At 35.9% G+C, this 23,418-nt stretch overlaps 1 protein-coding gene across 11 annotated transcripts in view; it reads left to right on the top strand.

Moving 5' to 3' along the window:
* Window positions 1-23,418, top strand: part of LOC139120186 (putative leucine-rich repeat-containing protein DDB_G0290503) — a 176,847-nt gene that overhangs the window by 69,880 nt on the left and 83,549 nt on the right. For all 11 annotated transcript variants that reach the window (XM_070684375.1, XM_070684358.1, XM_070684367.1 and 8 more), the window contains 7 exons: window positions 2,491-2,703; window positions 4,036-4,257; window positions 4,668-4,794; window positions 5,263-5,417; window positions 6,380-6,501; window positions 6,846-6,886; window positions 7,438-7,598. In XM_070684375.1, coding sequence (XP_070540476.1) covers window positions 2,491-2,703; window positions 4,036-4,257; window positions 4,668-4,794; window positions 5,263-5,417; window positions 6,380-6,501; window positions 6,846-6,886; window positions 7,438-7,598 — 1,041 coding nt within the window. The remainder of the gene's footprint in view (window positions 1-2,490; window positions 2,704-4,035; window positions 4,258-4,667; window positions 4,795-5,262; window positions 5,418-6,379; window positions 6,502-6,845; window positions 6,887-7,437; window positions 7,599-23,418) is intronic.

The following is a 23,418-nucleotide window of genomic DNA, read 5'->3' as shown; positions in this document are numbered from 1 at the left end:
CTTTGTATTTACCCTGCAGGGAGGATAACATTTTGACCTAGAAAATTTTTCTAGTGTCATTCAGAATTTCTTTATTGGTCATAATACAGCCATGGTGGCCCTAGGCTCACACTAGGCAGCTTATAGTCTGCATGGAAACCATACCGGTACTCGTTCCCACTTACAGTCAATTTCTCTCAGCTTTGTGCTAATCTGATTTCTTGCCAATCATAAGAAAAAAATGAAACTAATCTTCTCAATTTGATTCAGATAAATGATGTCCTTAATTGGTCCCTCGGTATTATCAGTCTGTCTGCCCTAAGCGGGTAAAATTAGATGAACGCCATTGTTACTTTCAATTCACTCTCTGTCCAATCAGAGCATATCAATCATGATTAATTTCTCTCACTTTCTGTGCAATACCACGTATAAACTCCCTTTTCTTCATTTAGACAACACCTTGTCCTTGAACCCTTTGAGCGCCAAAGTCACTTTTTGTCACCTTCCGATATATAAAATATACCAGAGTTAATTTTTTCAGATTTTTGCCAAAATTTTGATTAAAAAAACTGTAGTCAATGAAAAGTGATGTCCATTTGGTCCAAATTATCAAAAAATTATAGAAAAGTTCATAGAATTGGTAAAATGTTGCACTAAAATTTTGGTGGGAAAATTACAGCACTCAAAGGGTTATTTCCTGATCGTGTATGTCCTATAATCATCTGTCGCTATTTCAAAGTCATCATTAGTCCTCAACCTTTTCACCCCATCTCCAAGTGGAAAGGTCCACATTTACTATTACTATTACTGTAAAGGTCGACACCATAGTTGCGGTGAAAGGGATAAATGCTCTTGATCATCTCTGTTTCACTGCCGATAAAAAACTTGAAATTTTCCTGCAAAACAGTATTACTGAGGTTTGTGCATATTAATGGAGTCAAATCAAAAATGTGATGGTGTTTACCATATTATGCATCCTTCAGATATTTGCCAATGTGTGAGTGCATGTCAAAATATTACAAGACAAAATAATTCTATGTTGTTGTTAATATGCACATGAAACATACGTCAGGTGGTAGAAAATCAACAGCATAGAAATTTTTTTTTTTGTAATAAAGTCATTGAACTGATCAGTAGAGTTGAAATATTACTGATCTGACAGACTCATGTACTGGTGCACCATTAGAATCCACTAGAATTGTATGAGCATGATAAAGAATGCACAACCAAACCTAGGCTGAAAGAGCTGAAAGTACTATGTACGAAATTGGCTGTATGTACAATTGCACATGTGTATGCCTACACATACACAGCAGACTAAATCTACTGGGAAGAATAGAATGTAGGAGAACCCAACCTAGGCTTGAAAACCACTGGATCAAAATCTAAGTTATAGCAAGTACAATTGTAGTGGACGTGCGTACAATTGTACATGTGTATGCCTTCACACACACAGCAGACTAAATCTACAGGGAAGAACGGAATTTTGGACAACCCAACCTAGGCTGGAAAACCACTGGATCAAAATCTAGATGTAGCGAGTACAATTGTAGTGGACGTGCGTACAATTGTAAAAGTGCACTATATAACCTACACATACCCTACACAGCAGACCTAATCACAAAAATAAAAAGAGTATTTCTTAACCCCGTTATCACTGCTTTTGAGTTTGTGAAAGTGTGTAAATCAGATCGTGACTTGGGAAAGGGGATTTGAGGAGAAAAGACAATCAGGCACAGCATTTATATGCATTTTTTTTTCCAATACTGGACTTAAAATACTGGTTATTGTGTGTGATATATTCCGACTGATTTGTCTGAGAGACTGGATGGTTTCATGCAAGTAAATATTAGCAGCGTCAACAATTAACCAATTAGTGGTTTGACATGTCAAATATTAAAATGAAATGGTTTCTATTTGTGGAAGTAAACATTGCTGTATTGTTAATGGATTGTATTTTCACAGTTTTATTCATAACATATTACAGTGGGTTTCAATGCGGTACCTCGACTTCGTATGTGAGACAGTTTTAGCTTCAGCAAACCCATGCTGGTTTACTGTAATTACTGTAATCAATGAGTCGGTGACTTTGAAATGTGTGGTGATACCCAAGCTCATCATTTATAATGTACATACAATGTGTCTATACAGAGTTGTGGCACTGATTTGAAACCCACTGTATTGCAAAAGGAGGGCACTGACTTTGCATTTTGTACCCACACTGCTTGAAGTTTACGCTTGTTGCTGTGTTTCTCACTTTACAGGCCATACTTTGCCTCAGAACCAATAATGTTGTATCAAACTTGTTAAACAGACTGTCCAACATAAATGTAAAAATCACATTATGAAATGGATATTGCTGTAGGTGATATTTTTTAGTTCATGAATGTACTTTCAGAAACCAGTGTGGTGCATATCATTATTGGAAACAAACAATACAAAGAGATACATAGAGAGAAACAAACAAGCAAATAGATCAATGCAAACGTTTGTTTGTGTTTTTTTTTTCAGGACTTGAAATGTGAGAAGGTAGAACTTGAGAATCAGTTATTGGAAGCAAAGCAAGAGATAGCTAGCTACCATGCACAGAAACAGGCACAGCTAGAAGATGAAGAACGCAATGATGATAAGATATGTCCTGAACAAGTCATCTCACCTATCACCACAAGTACACCATTCAAAAGAGACAAACATTTGTCATTGCGATCTGAACTCCATTCCTTGGTGAGTTTGTGCAGGATTTACACCTGAAATCATACCATAGAAACACTGAATTTTCTGCATCTTAGCCAATTAGTTTATGCTTTTAGCATTGAAGTCAATTTTTGTCGCCTTTATAAAATATACCACAGTCAGTTTTTATCAAATTGTTGCAAAGAGTTTTATAAAAATCTGTAGCCAATGAAATGTGGTGTCCATTTTGTCCAAAATTATCAAAAAAGTTGCAGAAAAATTCATAAAAATTGGTAAAATGTTGCACTAAAATCTTGTTGGGTACAGCAATCTAAGGGATAATGTTATTCACTGAAATACAAACTTTTTAAAGTGCATCAATTTCAGCCACTGTGTGTACACCAACAGAATTGGAAATAATAAGAATAGTACAACAGTCCGCTGGTGATCTTTCCATATTCAATTGCCCAAATCATGAGCAAAGCAACTCATTTATTTGTTTCAAATGTTTTTTTAAAAATCTTTTTATGGAAAAAGTCGAAATTAGTCCCATGTAAAAATGTGAAACACCAAATGTATGTATAGAGGCCCGCAATGGTATGCAATACAGTTGTGAAGATTTCCACCTGAACAAGTCAATAGTTGACAGGATGTCCTTGCCAAGGCCCTCTCACTCCTAAACTAGAAAATCAGGGTGGAGGGACTGTGATCAGAGTCACATTCTGTGATATGTAAATTTAAGGTAGTATGCACCTCGAAAGTGAAAGACTTGAACTTCCGCTCAAACTTTCCTCAAGGAATCTTTCAACTATTCTCTTTCAAAATCAAGAATAAAAACTGAAAATCACCATGCAAGTTTTGATACTAGAGAAACAAATAACCCAAGATTTACTGATATATAAAATTCAAAATGGCCGCCATCCCTGTATTAAGTTTGTGGAGAAAAATAAAATTTTCGAATTTCGAAAAACTAAGCCTTTAAAAAGTTTTCATACACCAACAGCTTTAAAATGAACCTCAACAAGTGGTATATCAGAAAAGAATTGTAAAAGTTTGAGAGTCCGAATATCTGTCCCCGAGGTGCATTCTACTTTAATTAGGAAACCAATCGTCGTGTGATCTTGAAAGATATCATCTTAAAGGTATGCAGTCACCTGTAATCTAAATATGCCCATATATGGTCAAAGGGGCGTTCCTTGGTATTCAAAATGCCCATGTGAGGGCGCTGTTTTTAAAAAGCAGCCACCCGCTTAAAATCTGTGATTGGTTAAATTTTCTCTTTCCATGGGAACTGTAGCAAAATTGGAACAGGTGACAGTATACCTTTAATGTGTAATCAAGTCAACTGCTAATGGCTTTGTCCTATGTGATTGGATTTTGCAGGTATCAGCAGATAACAATCTACCCTCACCATTGTGTGGGAATGATCTCTTAGATGATACAACATCTGACGTTGCATCTACATCTGCCATGTCTATGGATAGGTATAGTCTGATTGCAGCCCAGGTGTCGTCAGAATTCCAGAGAAAGAAAGAATTTGTCCTTCGACAGATCAATAAATTATCTGCCACTGATCTCCATGACGACAACTTACCCACTCCAGAGGTAACATTACTCTGCCCTTCTCCTCACAACTTCAGCCAAATTTTGTCGATACGCGAAATGTTTTCACAGAAATCAGGTTTTTGAATATATTTTTGTTTGTTAACAACTTAGATGCTTGTTTTGTTTCACTTTTCCAGTGTGTCAGAGTGTGTGTAGATAGCCAACAGAGGGTTATCTCTGTATGCATATAAACTACCTATCTGAATAATTTCATGTCTACCGATGATCAGTCAACCCCATGTACCATACTATATTAACCTGTTAACCCCCATTTCCTGTAAAGAGTCCACTGTCGCCATTGATAAACAATAGGTTTGGGACAAACCATTGTAGTCAAAGGGGTAGTCATCCACTACACCATACACTGGTGTTCTGTTCTTTCAATGGACCATATCATATTTTTTCTGTAGAAATTGAAACATGACCTTGAAGAAAACATGGACTTCTTTGTTGACAATGTCAAGAGTCTGACTGAGATGAAGAAAGAATCAGATAAAAAAGCTGGCAAGCTTTCAAAAGAAGTCAGGCAACTCAGAGGTTTGTACTCTACAAATTTCTGTGAAGACATTACAAAACACTCAAAATATTTAAAATGATGGAAAAAATGATTTTTCTTAGTTAACTTTTCATTTGTATACCGATCTTGAATTTTCAAAATTTTGTCAGTGGATAGTTCAATAAAGACAAGTTAAAAGTGATACCAAAACAAAATTGATGTCATCAGAAATTAATTTATCGAGCAGAATGAATTCATAATCAAAAGAAATTCAATGTTTGATGGATTGTTGACACTATGATCCCAATTTCACAGTACATAGGTCCAAATTGCTGAAAAAATACATAAGGATGTAACAAAGGTTTTGAGTGAACTGGCACAAAAATTCAGACATAATATTGTTATGTTATTGTTTTGGTGCTCTCTGTATTCAAACTGAATCAGTTTTCAGATACAAAATATGTTCACACCATAAGATAAAATGAAAATATATATGTCTCTTTTCACAGAGGAAAATTGTCGGATACAACAGAAACATGAAGAAGCGATCCGATTGTTGCATAACATGTCTCAGAGTGAAATGGAGAGTAGTATTGAAATCAGGGAACAATTAAAACAGTCATTGACTGGAGAACAGGTCAAAGTTCAAGATCTTCGGCACAAGGTGAGTTTCCAAAGACATACTTGCTGTGTTATGAACGCTGATTACATCCATTCTACATCCTGCTTTTGTTCATCCATTTCTTTTGTCTGCATTACGATTATATCCTTCAAATTCATTGTAGATTCAGTAATTCAGTTTCATACCGAGTGAGGTATGTGTCATTAATTTGATATTGTTCAAGATTTTTTGAAAAAAAGTTAAAATTTATAAAGAAATCAAACCTCCTTAGCAGATATATCGATGTTTACCATAAAAAATCATGTCTACATTACTGTAAATAAGTAAAGCATACCAAAATATACAGGATATTTGTACTTGTGAGAATGTTCAAAATGGATTAAATTTGATATGAAGGACAAGATGTGATGGTATTAGCACCCTTTGTTAAGAGCGCCCTCTAGTGTTAGAAACTGTGTTTGCTTTCCGTAACTCGCACCTGACTGTTGTCGAGAATTTTCTCAGGGAGAAATGTCAGAAGAGTTTCTTTTCATCTGAACTGGAAAGTAAAGCTGTGTAGCTAGCATAATGGTTCTTCATTAATTTTGGTCCGCATGTTTTGTTGTGTGTGGTAAGATAATGAAAAATCAGAAAGGAAGGTATGAGTGGAAAAAAATCAAGAATGTATCCTTCTAGTAAAATTTTGTGTTGAAGTTCCGGCATGTTACGTCAAAATTATCGTAACACAACTGGTATTGATATTTCTGTCAAAGCTTGACTTTCTTATAAAAATGCAGCTAGATTCATAAAATTAAATCAAACTTCCTTTTTTGTTGCAAGCAGTTTCAGGAGATGACATGGATGAAAATTAGGATGAGGTTTGTGACGTAAACATCTGAAAAAAAAATCAACTTCTGACGTTTAAAAAAATCTATGAATTTACAAAGAATTGCTTTCAGATAAGGATGAAGTAAAGTGAAGGTATCTTTGTTTGTAGTACTGTAAATGTGTGTTGTCACTTACAGCTGTCTGATGCATTCAGTGAGTTGGAATCTGTCAGAGAGGAGGCTAAAATACTGACTACAGCCCTGGAGACACAGCTAGAATGTAGAACTCAGCTAGAAAGTGAAATCCAACAACTCAAACGGTAAGTATAATATAAGAGCTGTCTTCCTGAGAATTCACATCAAAAATTGAACATTAGTTAGCCTGGACTTTGTGAAGAGGCATACATGCTTCTCTGAATTCAGATACAGAACTGTAAATCTTTAAAATTGGTGTTTTAATGCAATACCAAATATACCCGAGTTCTTGTGATTTGATTTGACATCAAAACAGAATCAAAGTTGTGGGGAAAAAAAAGATTTGATAATCATCAATGAACAGCAAGGTATAAATGACACCCATAAACACAATTTGCTGTCTGCTTGACTGTTTATAAACGAAGATGTCCTTTGGAGATAACAATATGAAAATAATTTTTTTTTCCAGTTCCTTGAGGGAAAGTGAGGAAAAAGTGCAAGATAATTACAGTAAGTGTCAATGTTCATATAACTCCCTTGACAAGTGAAATGTGTAGTGAAATTACAAGGGTTTTGTTCAGTCTGTATTTTGCCTTCTTGACTCAACACTCAATGTGACTCATCCTTTGGACACTGATAGATCCCATTTTCATATAAATATACAGATAAGGATTTCCTCCCTGACAGTCCCCATCACAAGGACTTGCCTGTAAGGCTAAAATGCTAGCATAGTCATTGGCTTGTAAACCACCTTGTATGTTTATAACCTTTCCATTTTGCTTTGATAAAGCTTTCAGTACTTTTTCAAATGACATTAAATTTCCCCAAGACTTATGAAAGTTAAACTGTGTAAAACTTATGTTACATGTCCAACTAATCTTCATATAAATTTTTGAGCAAACTGTGAGTATGAGGCAGCTTGTATTTTTCTCAACCATTTACTTTAACCAGTTGGAATTAACAAAAACAGTATTTCATTATTGTGATAATATCAATCTCAGACAATGAACTCTTGAAGTGTTTGGAACTAAAAATCGGCATGAATTATTTCTTTACTACAGATAAAGCAGCAGTTGTTGGGGAGCAACTACTCAAATCAAAGCAGCAACTACGCAAGGAAAAACGGAGGAACAAAGAACTGGAAGAGACCCATGAGAGAGAATTGAGCAGTATACTGCAACTGCTGCCAGGAGAGAGACAACTACCAGAAGCAGAGAGCCAGGTAGGATGTGGTTTGGACTGTTTATAGTGTACACTTGTGAGCGATGCAGGGCATGGGACTCACTCTCCAGCTTGTGCTGTGTGTTGTATCTGGAAGTGTTCACCAAGTCTCATATAACCACTGTTTACTGTATTTAATGATTTTGACATTGGGCCTTGCACGGTTTATAATATCCCGTGATTTAACACTGGGCTCGCCCTGTGTTTTGTCACTTAATCGAAAAAAACCTATCATATCATTACGAATTTCATATGATAAAGCTAAAATTATGATATACAGAAATTTACAGTTTCTCGATAAAGGCATATGATGTTGTTGTCCAGTATTAGATTAAGTTAAAGTCTTTGTCTCTATGTAATCAGCACCTTGAAACATACCAGGGTTGTCTGTTTTGCCTATGTTCTCGTGCATCTGACAATTATTTGCCAGTCCTGTGCAGTGACATTATCATTTCAAGCTTCATGCCTCTGCAATGGTTTGACCCTGTTCCTGCAGTGTGATGGTTAGAATGGATTTTTTGATGAGAAAATAGTCATGAACTTCAACTAGCCACCTAGCCACCATCTGATGTATGGTACATAAAAAAAGAATATGTTTGTCCCATAGTGATTTGAATGTCTCACTTATCTGTATGCCAGAAAGTTTATTCTCATTGAAAAATATTGTCAAGCAGAGTTGTCTAGGATACCATAAGATCATGGTAGGTGACTCCACTTACTGGCTCTGCTTGGTGAGCTTTCCCCAAATAAGTCCCTTCGAACAGATGGAGCAAATTCAGCAGGTCAGACGGAGAATTACAATTTCACTGGAACTATAAAACATCTTAGGTTAGAGAAAGTGACACGATTGGAGGTAGCTTGTGAGGTCAAAGGTCACAACACAAGCTAAGTGATTTATTGGTGACCGCCTGAACTGTGAAGACTCTGTCACTGTGAACTCTGAATGCAGTCTTGTGGGAGTTGAAGCGTTTCTTAGTGATTTCTTTCAAGTCAGCTTGTCAGTTTCTTAGTGATTTCTTTCAAGTCACTATATCAGCTTCTAGGGGATTTCTTTCAAATCACCTTGTCAGTTTCTTGGTGATTTCTTTCAAGTCACTGCGTAAGTTTCTAGGTGATTTCTTTCAAGTCAATGTTGCTGTTGAAAGGAGGACAAATTTAAATTCTGCTTTCTGTAAGCCATTCATTGTCAAATTTGGTGCAATTGTAATTTGTATAGTTTTCTACTGCTATTGGACTTTTGCAGGGACATAGCTTTGAAAACAGATTAATACATTGTGTTATTCCCTGTGGTGATAGGTATTATTCTGTAGAGGTGACTCACTGCATCATTGCATATTACGACTGTGCCAGCAGAAGTGTAAACATTTCACCAAAGGATACTCAATGTCAGTCTATACCTATACATATTGTACATATCAAAAAAAGAATTCCTAAAGAGTGGCTTATGTGAAGCAGAAAACCAAATGAAGGTGAAACAGAACCATACCATTATAATCAGCAGGGTTCTGCCCTTGGTTGCAGCTCTTCAAATTAATCTTGGACATTCTAGACTACTTTGTCATGACAGCAGACAGGTTTTTGCAACCCTAAAATTAACCAGGGACATTTTAGCCTTCTTACTTGTGATGACAAGACTGGTGCTTGGCGTTCCAAATAAAGCAGAGTCATCCCCAATGATTTAGTTTTGATGACAAGTTAGGTTTTCAGTTTCGTATTTCTGCCGTATAAACACTAGGTAACACTTCCACAATTCAATGCAATGAGAGAGACGACAAGAGCATGTATAGCATTGACCACTAAAACCATTTAAACAGGAACTTTAAAAGCCACGCTGTAAAAAAGCCACGCTACTGATAGGACATGCCCTGTTCGGTCCCAGAGTCCCATAATTTTTCAATATTGTTTCAGGTGTCCTTTGTCATTGAATCTTGCATATGATGAATATATAGGAACTAAACTTGAGTCTAAAATAAACTAAAAATATGTTCCGCTTTTGTCAGAGAACGCATATGTGCCTGTCTTTGCAAGTGCAGCTTGTGGTTAGATCCTTTGCGGTGCAATGAAATCATAGGTGATCAAAGATAACCCATTTTCCATTCCTGTTGGAGTAATTTCTGTAAATTCCCTGCAAATTATCAGAAAAATATTTATTTTGCATATTAAGGTAGAATTCGCCCCGGGATGGATAGTTGGACTTTCAAACTTTACAATATTCTTTTGGCCTACCATTGTGGGGGCTCATTTTAAAGCTAGTGAGGACTGTTTAGAGGAAGAATTGATCATCGAGTCATAACTTTAATCCACATCATAGGGAAACTATGGGCAGGGGGTCTGTTTTTTCCGTTTCTGTGGGTGATTTTAGATTGCTACAGGCCATCTTTGTGGTTCACTTTTTCCTTTACTGCTGAAATTTTATGTTTTACAGGATGTGATGTGCTGTAGGGTTAACCTTGATGGTACAGAAATATAAAGAAACCATTTTGATGGCCAAGCTTGTGGTCTTTTCAGGTTCAACACGCATTGGTGTGTTCGTGGACAATAGAACTTTGCTGGTAGCCTTTGATAATGAGAGAATTTTACCATGATATAAATCACTGTGAAAAAAGTACCAATATATACATCAAAACTGTCAACCAAATTTCTATCATTAAAATCTGCAGAATTTCATGACCCTTGCAAAGAGACAGAGCAACCCCTCAAAAAGTGATACTGCCCACCCCCATCTAACAATAGGACAATCTGTATAACTTTATGTGTGGGAATTGTTTACAAAGTTCATTCATTATAACTAAAGACACACTGTGCAGTGAACACCCTTGTCTTTAGCTAACGGACTATAGCAGACACAAGGAAACCGTAGCAGGATAGCCTACAAATTTTGGTAAGTCAAAATGGCTATGCAATGAATGATACACTTATATTTAAAGGATTTCAAATATCAGTGTCACCACAGTTCAGATATAATTAAGTTTTGCATTATCAAATATTGTATTGGCGGCAATCGGAAACATAGTCAGATTTTGAATGAATCATGTCACGTACAGTGAAAGAACTTACCCCGGGAAGTTGCCCCAGATCAGACAATGTTGTGAGTTCAACCTCCTGCATGCAACATGTCTGTATGAATGAATCAGATTCTGATATGACATCTTTGTTGTTATTAGTTTTGTCTCAGTTTGTAGGTCTTATCATGTTATGCATCAAGCGCCTGCTCCGACAGTGTAATGCTGTTGTGTCGTTCAGTTTGTGAGTTTCTTGCAGTTTCCTTCACATGGTTGTTGAGTCTTCCCAGGAACTCTTCTTTCCTCTATTTAACTTTCCGATGTCGTTGTATTCATGTGAATATCCATGTGAATATCCGGTGCACAAAACAATTGACCTCACCTAAACTGTGTCAGCTCACATTTTGGACAACCAATTTCATCGCACTTTACCACTGTAGAAGGTTTTCTCTCAGATGCAGAAAGACTGCATTGAATTTCATCTACAGTGCAGGGATTGAACCCTGAAAACGCACATTGAAAAGGCTGCACATATTTCACAGGATTAATCCAGACTGCGGGGCTTTCTTCCAAACTTGCTCCAAGCATGACCTCGGTAAATCTTCAATAGACTGCATTGCATAATATTTATTTTTCACAGGGGTGTACTTTGGTCCAACCTTTCCTGTTTGTCAAAGCCAGGGTTTGGATCAGTATGAGATGGGGTCTGTGGAAGATTGAACCATTTGTAAATTGAAAGGGGAGTGTGTGATTCAGCCAGTATGTGCTAAAATAGGTCTGTAAAGTGAGGCATTAAAATACTTCATAATTGGCCTGTGCATCTTCCAATAGACAAAAATTTATTTAACACTGAACCCTTTCACCCCTATTTTGTAGTGTGAAGGTCCAACTTTACCATCTAAATATGACCAAGTCTCACCAAAATTTAGCAGTGGCAGGGTGAAACTCTGCTAAAAATGAGCTATCCGTCGTCTAAAATCTAGCTGGTTAGGTTTGCTGAACAGAGCAGAGAATTAGGCTTGGTTGTAATCTAGCAAACCCACAGCCTGATATGCTCTGTACTAGTGTATTGTTCATTATTCCAAATCCGTGCATTGCTCACTCTCTCTCTATTTTTGTTGCAGTGGTGTAGATATTTTTGTCATACATGTCCTCACATTCTGTCACCTTGTTGTGAACAAACAACATTAATTAGCCATTTGCTCATCTACTTGCAACAATTTCCCCTGTCGCCTAGCAACAGAGCCCATTCTCAAGTGCATGTTATGTCAATTACATTTCAGCAAAGCCTTGTAAGTTGGTCGCAAAATCAGTTTCCAAAATATAGTAAAGTTATGGAGTTCTAGCAATCGCAAATTCTGACAATTTTCAGCCTTTTTATCAGCAAAAAGTAGTTAAATTATGGAGTTCTAGTAATCATAACTTCTGACAATTGTCAGGTTTTTTATCAGCTACATTGTGTAGGTCTTGTCTCTGATACACACTGAAATACTGAGTATTTGGCTATTCCAAAACACAGTAACGACCTGCAGACCTGCAGACAAGGGCCCAGGGGTGTAGGTGATCCAGGCAAGTGACTGCTTCATATGAATCACAGTATAAATGTAACCAGTTAATTTGGGACTCGGTAAAACTTGCCGCATCAAATTTATGTGCTGAATTTGAGAATTATTTGAATGGGGGTAAGATGAATAGCCGTACAAGCATCAAATTTATGTGCTGAATTGGAGACTTATGTGAATTGGGTATAGATGAATAACTGTACAAGTTATGCATCAGTGAAAACACAGGTATGTGTACAAGGGTCAAGGTTTGTCTAAACATTGAAGAGTCTGATGAAAACCATCAGTGACTGTAAAGTCAATGTGTACAGAATGGATTTGCTGGTATATTAGTGTTTCTAGTGCTTACATAGCCATTGATAGCAGCATATGACAATTTGTGTATGGTGTTACCAGACTGAAAATCATGTTATCAGTGGGGTGTCAGGGTGTACAGTCTCCTTACGTAGCCAATTTTAGTGGTAGATGATAATTTGTATGTGATGTTATCGGACAACTCTGACTTCCAATCATGTTATCAGTGAAGTTTATAGGTTTGGAATCTTCAGACTATAGTGTCATTCCTGTCAACACATTTTCATTAGTAACAAGTAGATTCAGCAACCGTATAGCTACCTCATAATAAGTTGTGAGAAATTTAATCTAGATTTTGTCAGATCATAGGACCTGTGAACCTGAAAACAGATCCGAAGATGACCAATGACATTGCAGATGAACAGAAATCAGGTTAGCCTGAAAACCTCAGCATCAAGCCATTCATTTATCGGCCTATTTCTCCTCATAGACTCCTGAATACAGTTCAAATGTGAGTCAACTTTCACAGAAGGCAGTGTGTACAAATAAGTTGATATGTAGGTATGATGGTTTAACCTATAATGTATAGAATATATATAGGCATTTTGTCTCTTTTCAACTGCTTATGTTCTCCTTTTCTGTTAATTTTCACAGCACTTACATTGGAGGTTGAAATTGTCACCTGTATATAGCATGCAGAATTTTCCCAACAATATTTGCCTCTATTACTGTGTACCAAGAGTTGTTGCAGACATGTTTGTATCATTTGGATCAGAGATCCGGAATGGAACAGGAATAGACTGAAGTGATCTATTGTCATGTGTTCAGCTGAACAAAATAAAGCTACTGGTGTGTGTAAAGTACAAACCAATGCTTTATTGCAACCATGCATGCAGACAGTCTGACAGAAACAATAGCGCCATTGGAAGTTTTTGCAACCACAATTAGTGCTGTGTGTGATATCTACATGCAGGCTTTCCCTGGATGTCCAACAGCAACAATAGATCTATTTGCAGTTTAGTTACTTGTTTTGCAACCCTAAATTAGTGCAGTGTAGGAGACATGTATAGACTGACTGACAAAAACAATACCTGTTTGTAGTTCAGTTACTGGTGTTTTCAACCGCAATTAGTACAGTGTAGGAGACATGTATAGGCGACTGACAAAAAACAACACCTATTTTGTAGTTAAGTTACTGATATTTGTAAGCACAATAAGAGCGGTATGGGAGATAGGTTGTATAGACTGGCTCAGACAAAAACAACACCTGTTTTGTTGTTAAGTTACTGATCTTTGCAAGCACAATTAGTGCAGTGTGGGAGACCTGTGCAGGTCTACTGCACATCTCACAGAAAGAACAGATCTATGTGCAAATAGTCAAGGTGTTTGCAAGCACACATTAAATACAGCTCTGTATCCGAGACTGCAGTTAATGCATTCACCACAGTTTGGTGTATTCCTAAGCTTTCTTTGGCGAAAGTTTAGCTTTATCTAGAACATATATCAAAACTTGATGATTTAAAATTCAAGTCAAACTGCCCTCAAGGAATTTCAGCCATTCTCTTTCACAATCTATTTTGGTGGCATGGTGCAAATTTTCTTACCAGAGAAACAAGCTACCTAAAATTTACTGATATTTGAATTAAAAATGGTTGCTGTCCCCATTTTATGGTGAAAAGTTTTCATATTTCACATTTCATATTCCATTGTCATATTCCACAAAAGCATGACAGTGAAAATTTCAATTTACTTCTCATCTTCAAAATGAATAATCATGTGCCAAAGACCAGAAAAGTATTGTAAAAGTTTTAGTTCTGAATATCTGCCCCGAAGGCATATTACCATCTTTTCTTTACAAGTTTAATTTTTACTGATCTAAACAAAACAGGTGGTTCATTTATAAATCACTTGTTTAGGGTGTTATGTAAGTTTCTTCAGAGAGGAAAGTTTTGATTGTCATTCTGTCATGAGGTCCCGTTTTGACATTCCAGGAACTGGAATTGAAACTGCAACCATAGGTGTATACATGAGTCAATGTAGAATAATGAAATACGTTATGGAAGCGAGGTCAGGTTTAGAAAATTGATATTTTTTGGTGATAAAAACATGAAATCCAACCCATGGTACATTGTAGTCATTTCAGTAAGCACATTAATATCAACCCATTCATCCCCATGTACTAGTGGTTTGGTCCAACCATAACACAGGAAACAATAAGGTTGAACCAGATTTGTTCAAAAGTGGGTTACAGTACACAGATGTATCCCTCTTAACCAACTTAAAGGGTAATTTATTGATTTTGTGTTTTTAAAACAAACCAGTACTTGTATGACTCAAGAGTTACTGTATCAGAGAGTGTTTGAATGGGGCTGGTGTTTTGAATTATCAAAACTGTGATACACGGAATGTGTCGTTACATGTGCATTCACCTCTGAACCCTGCTACTGGTTAGTTGAATTTAGAGGCAATGTTGGATTTTATGACCATTTTACCAACTGCAGAAAAATCTCACTCATTTTCATCCCTATTGGTATCTCAAGTAAGCTAGATCAATATTTTATATAAAATTATTAAAAGTGAGATAGTTCTATATAATCATCTATTGTACCCTTTTGTGAAATTTTCTGTTAAAATCGTAATGATGCATCCTAAATGAGATAAAGAGTACGATATAATCACACTTAGAAGTCACTGCTTGTGATTTTGTTCCAATTGAGATATACTTGTGTCAGAAATACAAAGAACTTCTTTTGAAAATTCAGCTGGGTTGACATTTTGGGTCGTGTCAATAGTAGGTGGTGTGAGCATGCCATCGCCATGGCAACAACTGATGAAGATTCCATTCTCAATGGAATTCAGAAAAGAGGACAAAGTACACTGGCTGAACTCATCCAAACATCTGTAGAATAAACTGAAGATTGACTTCACTTCATGTGAAAGCTTTTGTTTGGAACATAAGTTAAAATGTACATCCTGTAAGAAAACGTTGTTTTCATCCCTTTTAGCTGTTGGTAGGGTAATTTATTGCGAATGTACAGGCATCAGAATGCCCTAATAAGGTAGTGTGCATATCTAAAGTGAAAGACTTAAACTTTTGCTCAATCTTTCCTCAATGAACTTTCAACCATTCTCTTACCAAAGCAAAACCGTGCAAAGTTTGCAACTAGCGAAACAAATTACTTGACTTTTACCGATATTTGAAACTCAAAATGTCTGCCATCCCTGAGTCTATAGTGAAAAGTAAAATTTTTGATTTTCAAAAGACTAAAACGATGAAAATATTTCTTACTTTGAGAGTTTTAAAATGAGCTACCACAAGTAGTAGAACAGAAAAGAATTGTAAAAGTTAGGGAGTCTAAATATCTGTCCCTGAAGCGCATTCTACCTTAACCCTTTGAGTGCCAAAGTCAATTTTTGTCGCTCTTATAAAATATTCTCCAGTCGATTTTTTCAGATTTTTGCCAAAATTTTGATAATAAACTGTAGCCAACAAAACACGATGTCCATTTGGTCCAAAATTATCAAAACAATTGCAGAAAAATTCACAAATATTGGTGTAATGTTGCACTAAAATTTTGGTGGGAAAAACTACATCACTCAAAGGGTTAACATTCATCCTTGCAATGTGCATTGCCAGCAATTTATAGGTAGTGAATATACAATTTACCAAGTACCAGTGTATTGTCAAAGTCCCCATGAGGATAAAGTGATTGTGGGAGATAAAATTGATAATGTGTACCACCAGGATGGTATTTCACAAAGGATGAGAATACTGCAAGCTGGTTGGTATGAATACAAAATTTCATATATTCTTCAACTTTTCCTTGCAATTTTGTCCATCATTGTGAAATCAAGTTGGTTTAAAACAGTAAAGTATAAAATATGCAGCAATTTAAAGGCCGATGGATGAGATGCATCTTTCTGCTTCATTTTCATGAATTTTCATTCAAAGTAACATCCCAGACTGTACAAATGTACTCACTAAAGGATGTGTACATATGAGTGCTATAAAACAACTGAATAAGAGTGCTTGTCTAAGGTTTACAATGTAACAAGATAAATAATGAACAGGTGCTGCTCTGTGAAATAGGACTGCCTCTGTATGATTAAAGTCCCACTTGCTGTATCTTTTTGCATTTACTTTAACACAATCCTATCACTTGAAAGATGTTTTGGATTCCTGCTATTATGACATACTGTGTTTGAAATTGTCACTATTTCACTCCTTGGTGATGGATTTTTAGTCAATTAAGTTCAGGCGCTCACATGCATATTTGCAGTGGCCATATTTGAGTCGCAACTCCAAAATTATCAAGGAGTGAAAATCTAAGTGTTGCGTTTGTGGCCAATATTTGAAAAAAAATTAAGTGGGCACACTCTGGTGGGCATTTTTACATAAGTTGCCTTTGATTTCAAACCTTCTTATTGAAAAAAATGGAAAATGATATACGATACCTAATGGGGCTTTAAGCAAAAGACTGTTGATTATTAAAGCAAAAAATAATTGAAATCGTCACAGTCACAACAAGGTGTCATGCACTCAAACATATGGGTTGAATGTCCTCCACTATGGTAATGTATTATTTCTTTATAATAGAGTTTTGAAAATTAGCGTCAGCTTAATTGCTGACTAAAACATATGGGTCAAATGTCCTCCACAATGGTATTGTATTCTCTTTCCTGTATAATATTTCTAGGTTTTGAAAACTAGCTTTAAACATAATCACTGATATTTTCTGACATTTCTGGAAAGATAAGGGTCAGTTATCTACAATGCAAAATATCTCACTTGCACTTTATATGAAACCAGGAAATAAGAGATTTGCTCAATTTATGATTGTTTTGCTGTATTACATAATAACTTTTTTCATTTTTTTTGGTCATTGTCATGTATATTGGATAACATGGGATTTCAGAAAGGAATTTGACAGTGAAAGTCTTGATTTTCTTGACCTTACATTTTTATAGGCACTTTTGGTTAATGTTATCTAGCGCCTTGAAAAAATATAAAACATAATATCATGACAAATCTTTCAAATGCTCTGTTCATTTCTCCACAACTAACAGGCAAATTTTCTTAGGGGAGTCTGGCTGGGACAGTAAAACTTAACGCACTGACAATAATAGTACAACCATGTCTGTTAGTATTTGGTTTGACAGTGTATTGCAATGAGGATGGAAATCAAATAGTGCTGCCTTCAGGCCAGTGTCTTGCTGTACAATTGAATTACTGCTCCCTGTGTACAAGCAGTAGTGAACAGCATTTTGTGTTTGAACATTGCTGAATCAAGGTGGATTGACTTCAACAACAGAAATCTCTCTATGTTTATAGTAATAAACCAAAAAGATAAGATTCTTTTTGGTGTATCTTCACATTTTAATAGTTGCAAAGCCTCTTGTAATGTATGAATAATACGTGTAAATATGTGTATTTTTTTATGAAACCATCTGTACATAGAGATACAATGTGAGTGATGGTCAGCCAGAGAGAGAGACAGAGAGACAGAGGCAGAGATAGAGACAGACAGATAGACAGACAGATGAACAAATGTCAGCCATATAGACAGACTGAACTACATACAAGTTGACAAATCAAACAGTATGATGTATCAAACCATACGTCCATATTTGTAAAACGTCACATTCTGGTGAACTTTCTTATCTCTTGAATTTTTTCATGATCACAACTTTTTTCAAAAGGGGATTTGAGATATGAAAACAATTGTAATATGATTTAAAATTTATGCAGTTAGGTTTAATCAAACCACAGTAATGTTAAAATTCATTCTTGAATACGAGTTGCATAAAGATATTGAACTTTATATTGTTGATACATTCTATAGCTTTACTGCACGCAGGTCAACTTCTCCTCAATCAACATTATAGCTTAGACACAATAAGTTCATAACATGTCATTTGTGTTTTGTAACCTCTGATCAGTAAATATAAAATAGATTTACATCATGCTTAAAACTGTTCAGAAAATAAGTTGAAATTTTCTGTCATACAAACATCAAATAAAAGTGGGCATTTCATTATTTGTGTAGTGTAAATAAAATGCTTGCCAGTGTGTATTTTGTTAAAATTGTAGGAAAATGAGTTTCATTTGGTTTGGTTATCCTGTCAGGAAAGTTGTTTCCTGTACTGTATAAAATTGAAAAATCTGGAAGGGACAAGAGGAGAGAGAATTATGCGCAATGTTTGTCTGATACAAACACAGTAATGTTTGCAGGAAACCATTTCCATCTGTTATGATGTTTACTATGAGTTGATATTTCACAGATCAGATGACATAATTCATGTGAAGTATTCTGTAGTACCAGCAATTCATTGTTATTAACTGTCAGAGGTTATGGCCTCAGAGTGTGGCAAAGTTATGTGAAAAGGTAACCTGTTCATGATCAAATTTGGTGTAACACCAATGTCCACCATATTTATCAATTGCTATACATTATCCTAGACAGAGCCGTTAAGTTCAGATTTATATGAATGGATAATTTTCTGAGTTTGGAAGTCAGATTAGGCCAAAGTAATTAAATTCTTTGTTTTGCGTCCCCACCCGCGTAGGTTTTTAAGGTTTTCATGAAAAACACACACAATGTATTTGAATAGGAAATTTTGGACATGACCGCTTAGCTTTTCTGAACTAAAATTTTGTTACATTTTTTTACTTGCTGCAATCAAATTACATCGTGTTAATTTCTTGTGTGTGTTTTTCAGCCGCTTAGACGCGTACTTTTCCCATTTAGAGTGGACGCAAAACAAAGAATTTAATTACTTTGGCCTTATAAGGATGAAGGAAGGAAAATAAAGCATGTCATTGTTGTTTTAATGTAAGTTCACTGGGACAGAAAATTACATGTGATTTCTTGGAACAGAGGGTGTAATGTTACATGTAGTATGCACAAAATACAGATGGCTTCCACAAGTTCCACTAGTGACATTGGAATTTCTGAATATGTCCTTCAGGTCATTGACCTCTGACCTCTATTCTATTGTCCTCAAATCGTCCATGAACACTCTATTACACTTTCATCAGAGTAAGTGTTTGGATGCTTTAGCTTTTCTAACCGCAGTGTTGTCAAAAGTAATCCCTCCCTGGCTGAAGTATGCATGAATTGTGAATTCATGCATGACTAGCTGCTCTTCCAGGTACCAGTAATTAGGTATTAATTGCTGTGAACAAAGAAAGTGGTGTCGGCTCTTTTGTCACTTGTTAACCCTTTCACAATAATGGTTTGGCCCAAAACAATTGTTATCAAAAATGATTCTGGACCTGTTTATGGGGAGTTTGGGGTGATCATGGGCTAAGAAATTCTGTTCATAAAGAAAACTAAGATTTAATGTTGTTTAAAAAATGAAAAAGTTTGTAAGTAAGCCCAGAATTATATGAGTCGTTACTTACTTGAAATATTGGTACACAGATGGAGTTTGTAAAGAAACTGCTAGCTAGGTTGTTTTAACTCTTTCACCACGATGATTTGAACTGATCCCATTGTTTTCGATGGTAAAGTTTGATCTGTAATGAGGAGAATGGGAAGAAGGGGGTTAAAAGGAGTTGAGGAATTACCCAGGTCCCAGAAAGCTAGCTTGCTTTCTCAGGGAATGTTATGACAAAACCAGTCTGCATGGGACTTGGCTGCCAGACAAGATCTGTATCTGGTGTGTTTTGAATAGATGTGAATAGTGATTTCTGAGATGTCGGTACAAACAACTCAAAGTAAACAAACAGTTTTACTAGGCTACATGACATACACCAGTCAACCTTGTATATGTCTGTCAAGCGTTATGTTTCTTTTGATACAGCATTTCTGCAGTAAGAGAAACACTATGGAAAGTTTGGCTAGGGTATGTGTGACATGACTGAAGCGTGATAGTTCTCAACTTATCCAGAGCAGTGTCTAATGGGCTGATTAGCTGCAAATTGATGAAAGGAAAGAAACGGACTTTCTGCCAGGGACTACCTTGACATTTTTTGTCATGGCTAAGTATATACAAGCAGTGTCTCGAGGGAAAGTTGAACAATGAAAACCACTTAGGGGCTTTTCTCAGATAAGTCACATGCTTTCAATGAACACCTGGGCAAGGGAAATCAACAGTGAACGGATGACCAGTGTCTCCTTTTTGTAGGCACAACCGATTGCCTTTTCAAATACATGGGATCTTGTGTCTTCTGAAGTGGTTGTTAACTCTAGCCTTCGGTGATGCCTAGAGTTCTGAATCTTTCATGAATTACCCTGCAGACAATCTGTTGCCCATGTCTGCACTCTTTGTGAAACTCTGCTTCGAGCACTCTTTCAGTCACTGCAGTACCTGCAGATACAAAGTACTAACGTGTACTGCAACCTTGCTTAGTGAATATTAAGTAAACAGCGTATATTCATTTTTAGCTAGACTGAAAACAAATTCACCACAGTTCACTAATTTTGGACTTCTGTCTTTCTGTTAAAAATGTTCTGATCTCCAAGGGGCCAACATCTTTTAAACTTCGGTAAAATTTGTAAAACTTATCGGCTGTATGCATGACTGTTTATCAAAGCATTTGCCACCTGTTTAAAATATTTGAACAAAAACACCCCAAGTGAGGTAATTAAGTTTCTCAACCATCAAATTTACCAGGAAATTTGCTGTAGATGATTTCCAATGTACTGTATCAGTTTCCCAATGTCCATTTAGCCGAGCAGTTTTGTCTTTGCTAGGTAACTGTGTGCCATACCTTGTAAGTTTGAATCCCATCGAGAATTTATTGAATCCATTCGAGACTACTTTCAAACCAATTTTGCTCTGCCATTGTTTTCTGTTTCATTTGGCCCATTTTGGGCAAGTGACATTCCAAACAGGTCCACAATTCAAAATATACATGTATAGGTTAAAGGGCCAGTGGCTGTAACTTTTGATGATTTTTCACTATTTTTGTTTTTTATGTCAACCACAGTTCCTTGTTCTACTCCCCAAAGTATGTTGAGATACACGGCATTCAGCTTGTCAACCCAGTCTGTATACGTGTAAACTTCAGTGTTATTTTTGACAAGTGAATTCTGGTCTTGACCAGAATTTTGACGTAAAAATAGTGCATTTTATATGTGCAAAAGCTGCGTTAACAAGCTGAATAATAGGTGTTTCAACATGTTTGGGGAGTAAAACAAGATGTAGTGAACACTAAAAAAAAAATCTGTGAAAAAATCGTCAAATGTTACAGCCTCTTGCCCTTTTACATGGTGTCTTTCTATTTTGCACTAGTGAACAATTCTACATTTTGCAGTCAATTGTCTGAGAAGCCTCAAAACAATTCGTTAGCATTGCTCTTGCTACCCACTGAAAGTTTTACCAGCAATGACAGTATCACCATAGTTTGACATAGTTTCCTAGGACACATTCCAGGATCATGTCAAGGTTATCCAGAGTTGACACCAAAACGTCAACTGGAGATAATTTATGGGGAACGGTTGCTGTAAGGCTCCAGTTTTATGTCCACAGTCATTTCAAGAAAGTCATTCTATGAATCAACGCAACCAAGTTTATAACGGCTTGTACATGCTGTTTTTAATTCATGTGGTACAACTATTGAGTAATTTTCAGAGTTAGAATATGGTTCTTTACATTTTCTCTTTCATTTCTCACGTATAACACAGTGTTCTTATCAATATAATGATACAATTATCAAAAAGTATATGAAATACATCTAACTTGGTGCTTGCTTTAATCTCTGTGCGCTCTAATAAATATTTGTGCACACTCAGTTCAACATGTAGTAGTTACATGCCTTATACTGTTCTTTCAATGGTAATATTTTCAATATACACCTTGTGTTACGCAACATGATTGGATTTATGATACACCATTGATCCAAGAGTTAACTTCATTAAACTTTTTACTACAATGGGAAGAAAAAGAAGAAAGGAACAAGAGTTTATTATAAAGAAAATTTATTGTCGTGTCCGTAAATTTAAAGAGAAATATGAAATAGTAATCATTTGAAATTTTTCGTAAGTGAAACATCATATAATCAGAAGTAAAGAGCAACCTTGTTGAAGTCATTCATATATGTTTTCTTATCGGTGATTACCACTTCACATCTGTTTTTCTACTCGTCTGTAGTTACGCTCTCAGGTGAAATCTGGTACTTTTATCAAACAAAGTCAGCTGATGATTCTAGACATTGCTTGCCAGCACTATTTTACATAAAAAAGTTTCTTACTCATATCAGAATCTGACACAGCAAATGTTACGTTATAAAACTGCCCTGTCAAGTTTACCTCGCAACCCAAAAACTTTTTGAATCAATTGTAGGAGTTTTCTAACATTTCTTAGCCCCAGCCTTATAAAAGTACATGTTTTAAATTTTCTTGTGACGGAGAGAGTTTTGAGGGATTAGTGATGTGTCAATTTGGCTGAGAGAATGCACTGATCTGGTCCATCATTTACAAAGTGTGACACAAGTTTGACAGTTTTAAAACCCACATCATTCACATATGTACATAGAACATTCAAATGTAGTGTGTGGTCATCTTTCTCAGTGTTTGCAGTGCACGTAACAAACTGTCCATTTGTCCACAGAAATGTTCTGCACATTGCAAACTATCCCAAATGTTAGGATAATTTGTTACAATGTGACAGTTGTATTTGTTACAATGTAGACAATGCTATTTGTTACAGTGTAGACATATTCATTTCAAAGTAGACAATAGTATTTGTTACAGTGCAGGAGACAGTAGTATTTGTTACAACATAGACTTGTATTTGTTACAGTGTAGACTATTTATTACAATGTAGATTGTTGTATTTGTTACAGTGTAGGAGACAATAGTATTTGTTACAACTTAGACTGGTATTTGTTACAGTGTAGACTATTTATTACAATGTAGATTGTTGTATTTTTTACAGTGTAGGAGACAATAGTATTTGTTACAACTTAGACTGGTATTTGTTACAGTGTAGACTATTTATTACAATGTAGATTGTT

This window comes from Ptychodera flava, chromosome 2, assembly GCF_041260155.1.
Source record: "Ptychodera flava strain L36383 chromosome 2, AS_Pfla_20210202, whole genome shotgun sequence".
In the NCBI taxonomy this organism is placed as follows: domain Eukaryota; kingdom Metazoa; phylum Hemichordata; class Enteropneusta; family Ptychoderidae; genus Ptychodera; species Ptychodera flava.
The sequence above is the reverse complement of the archived record's forward strand: the minus strand, read 5'-3'. Positions and strand labels throughout refer to the sequence as shown.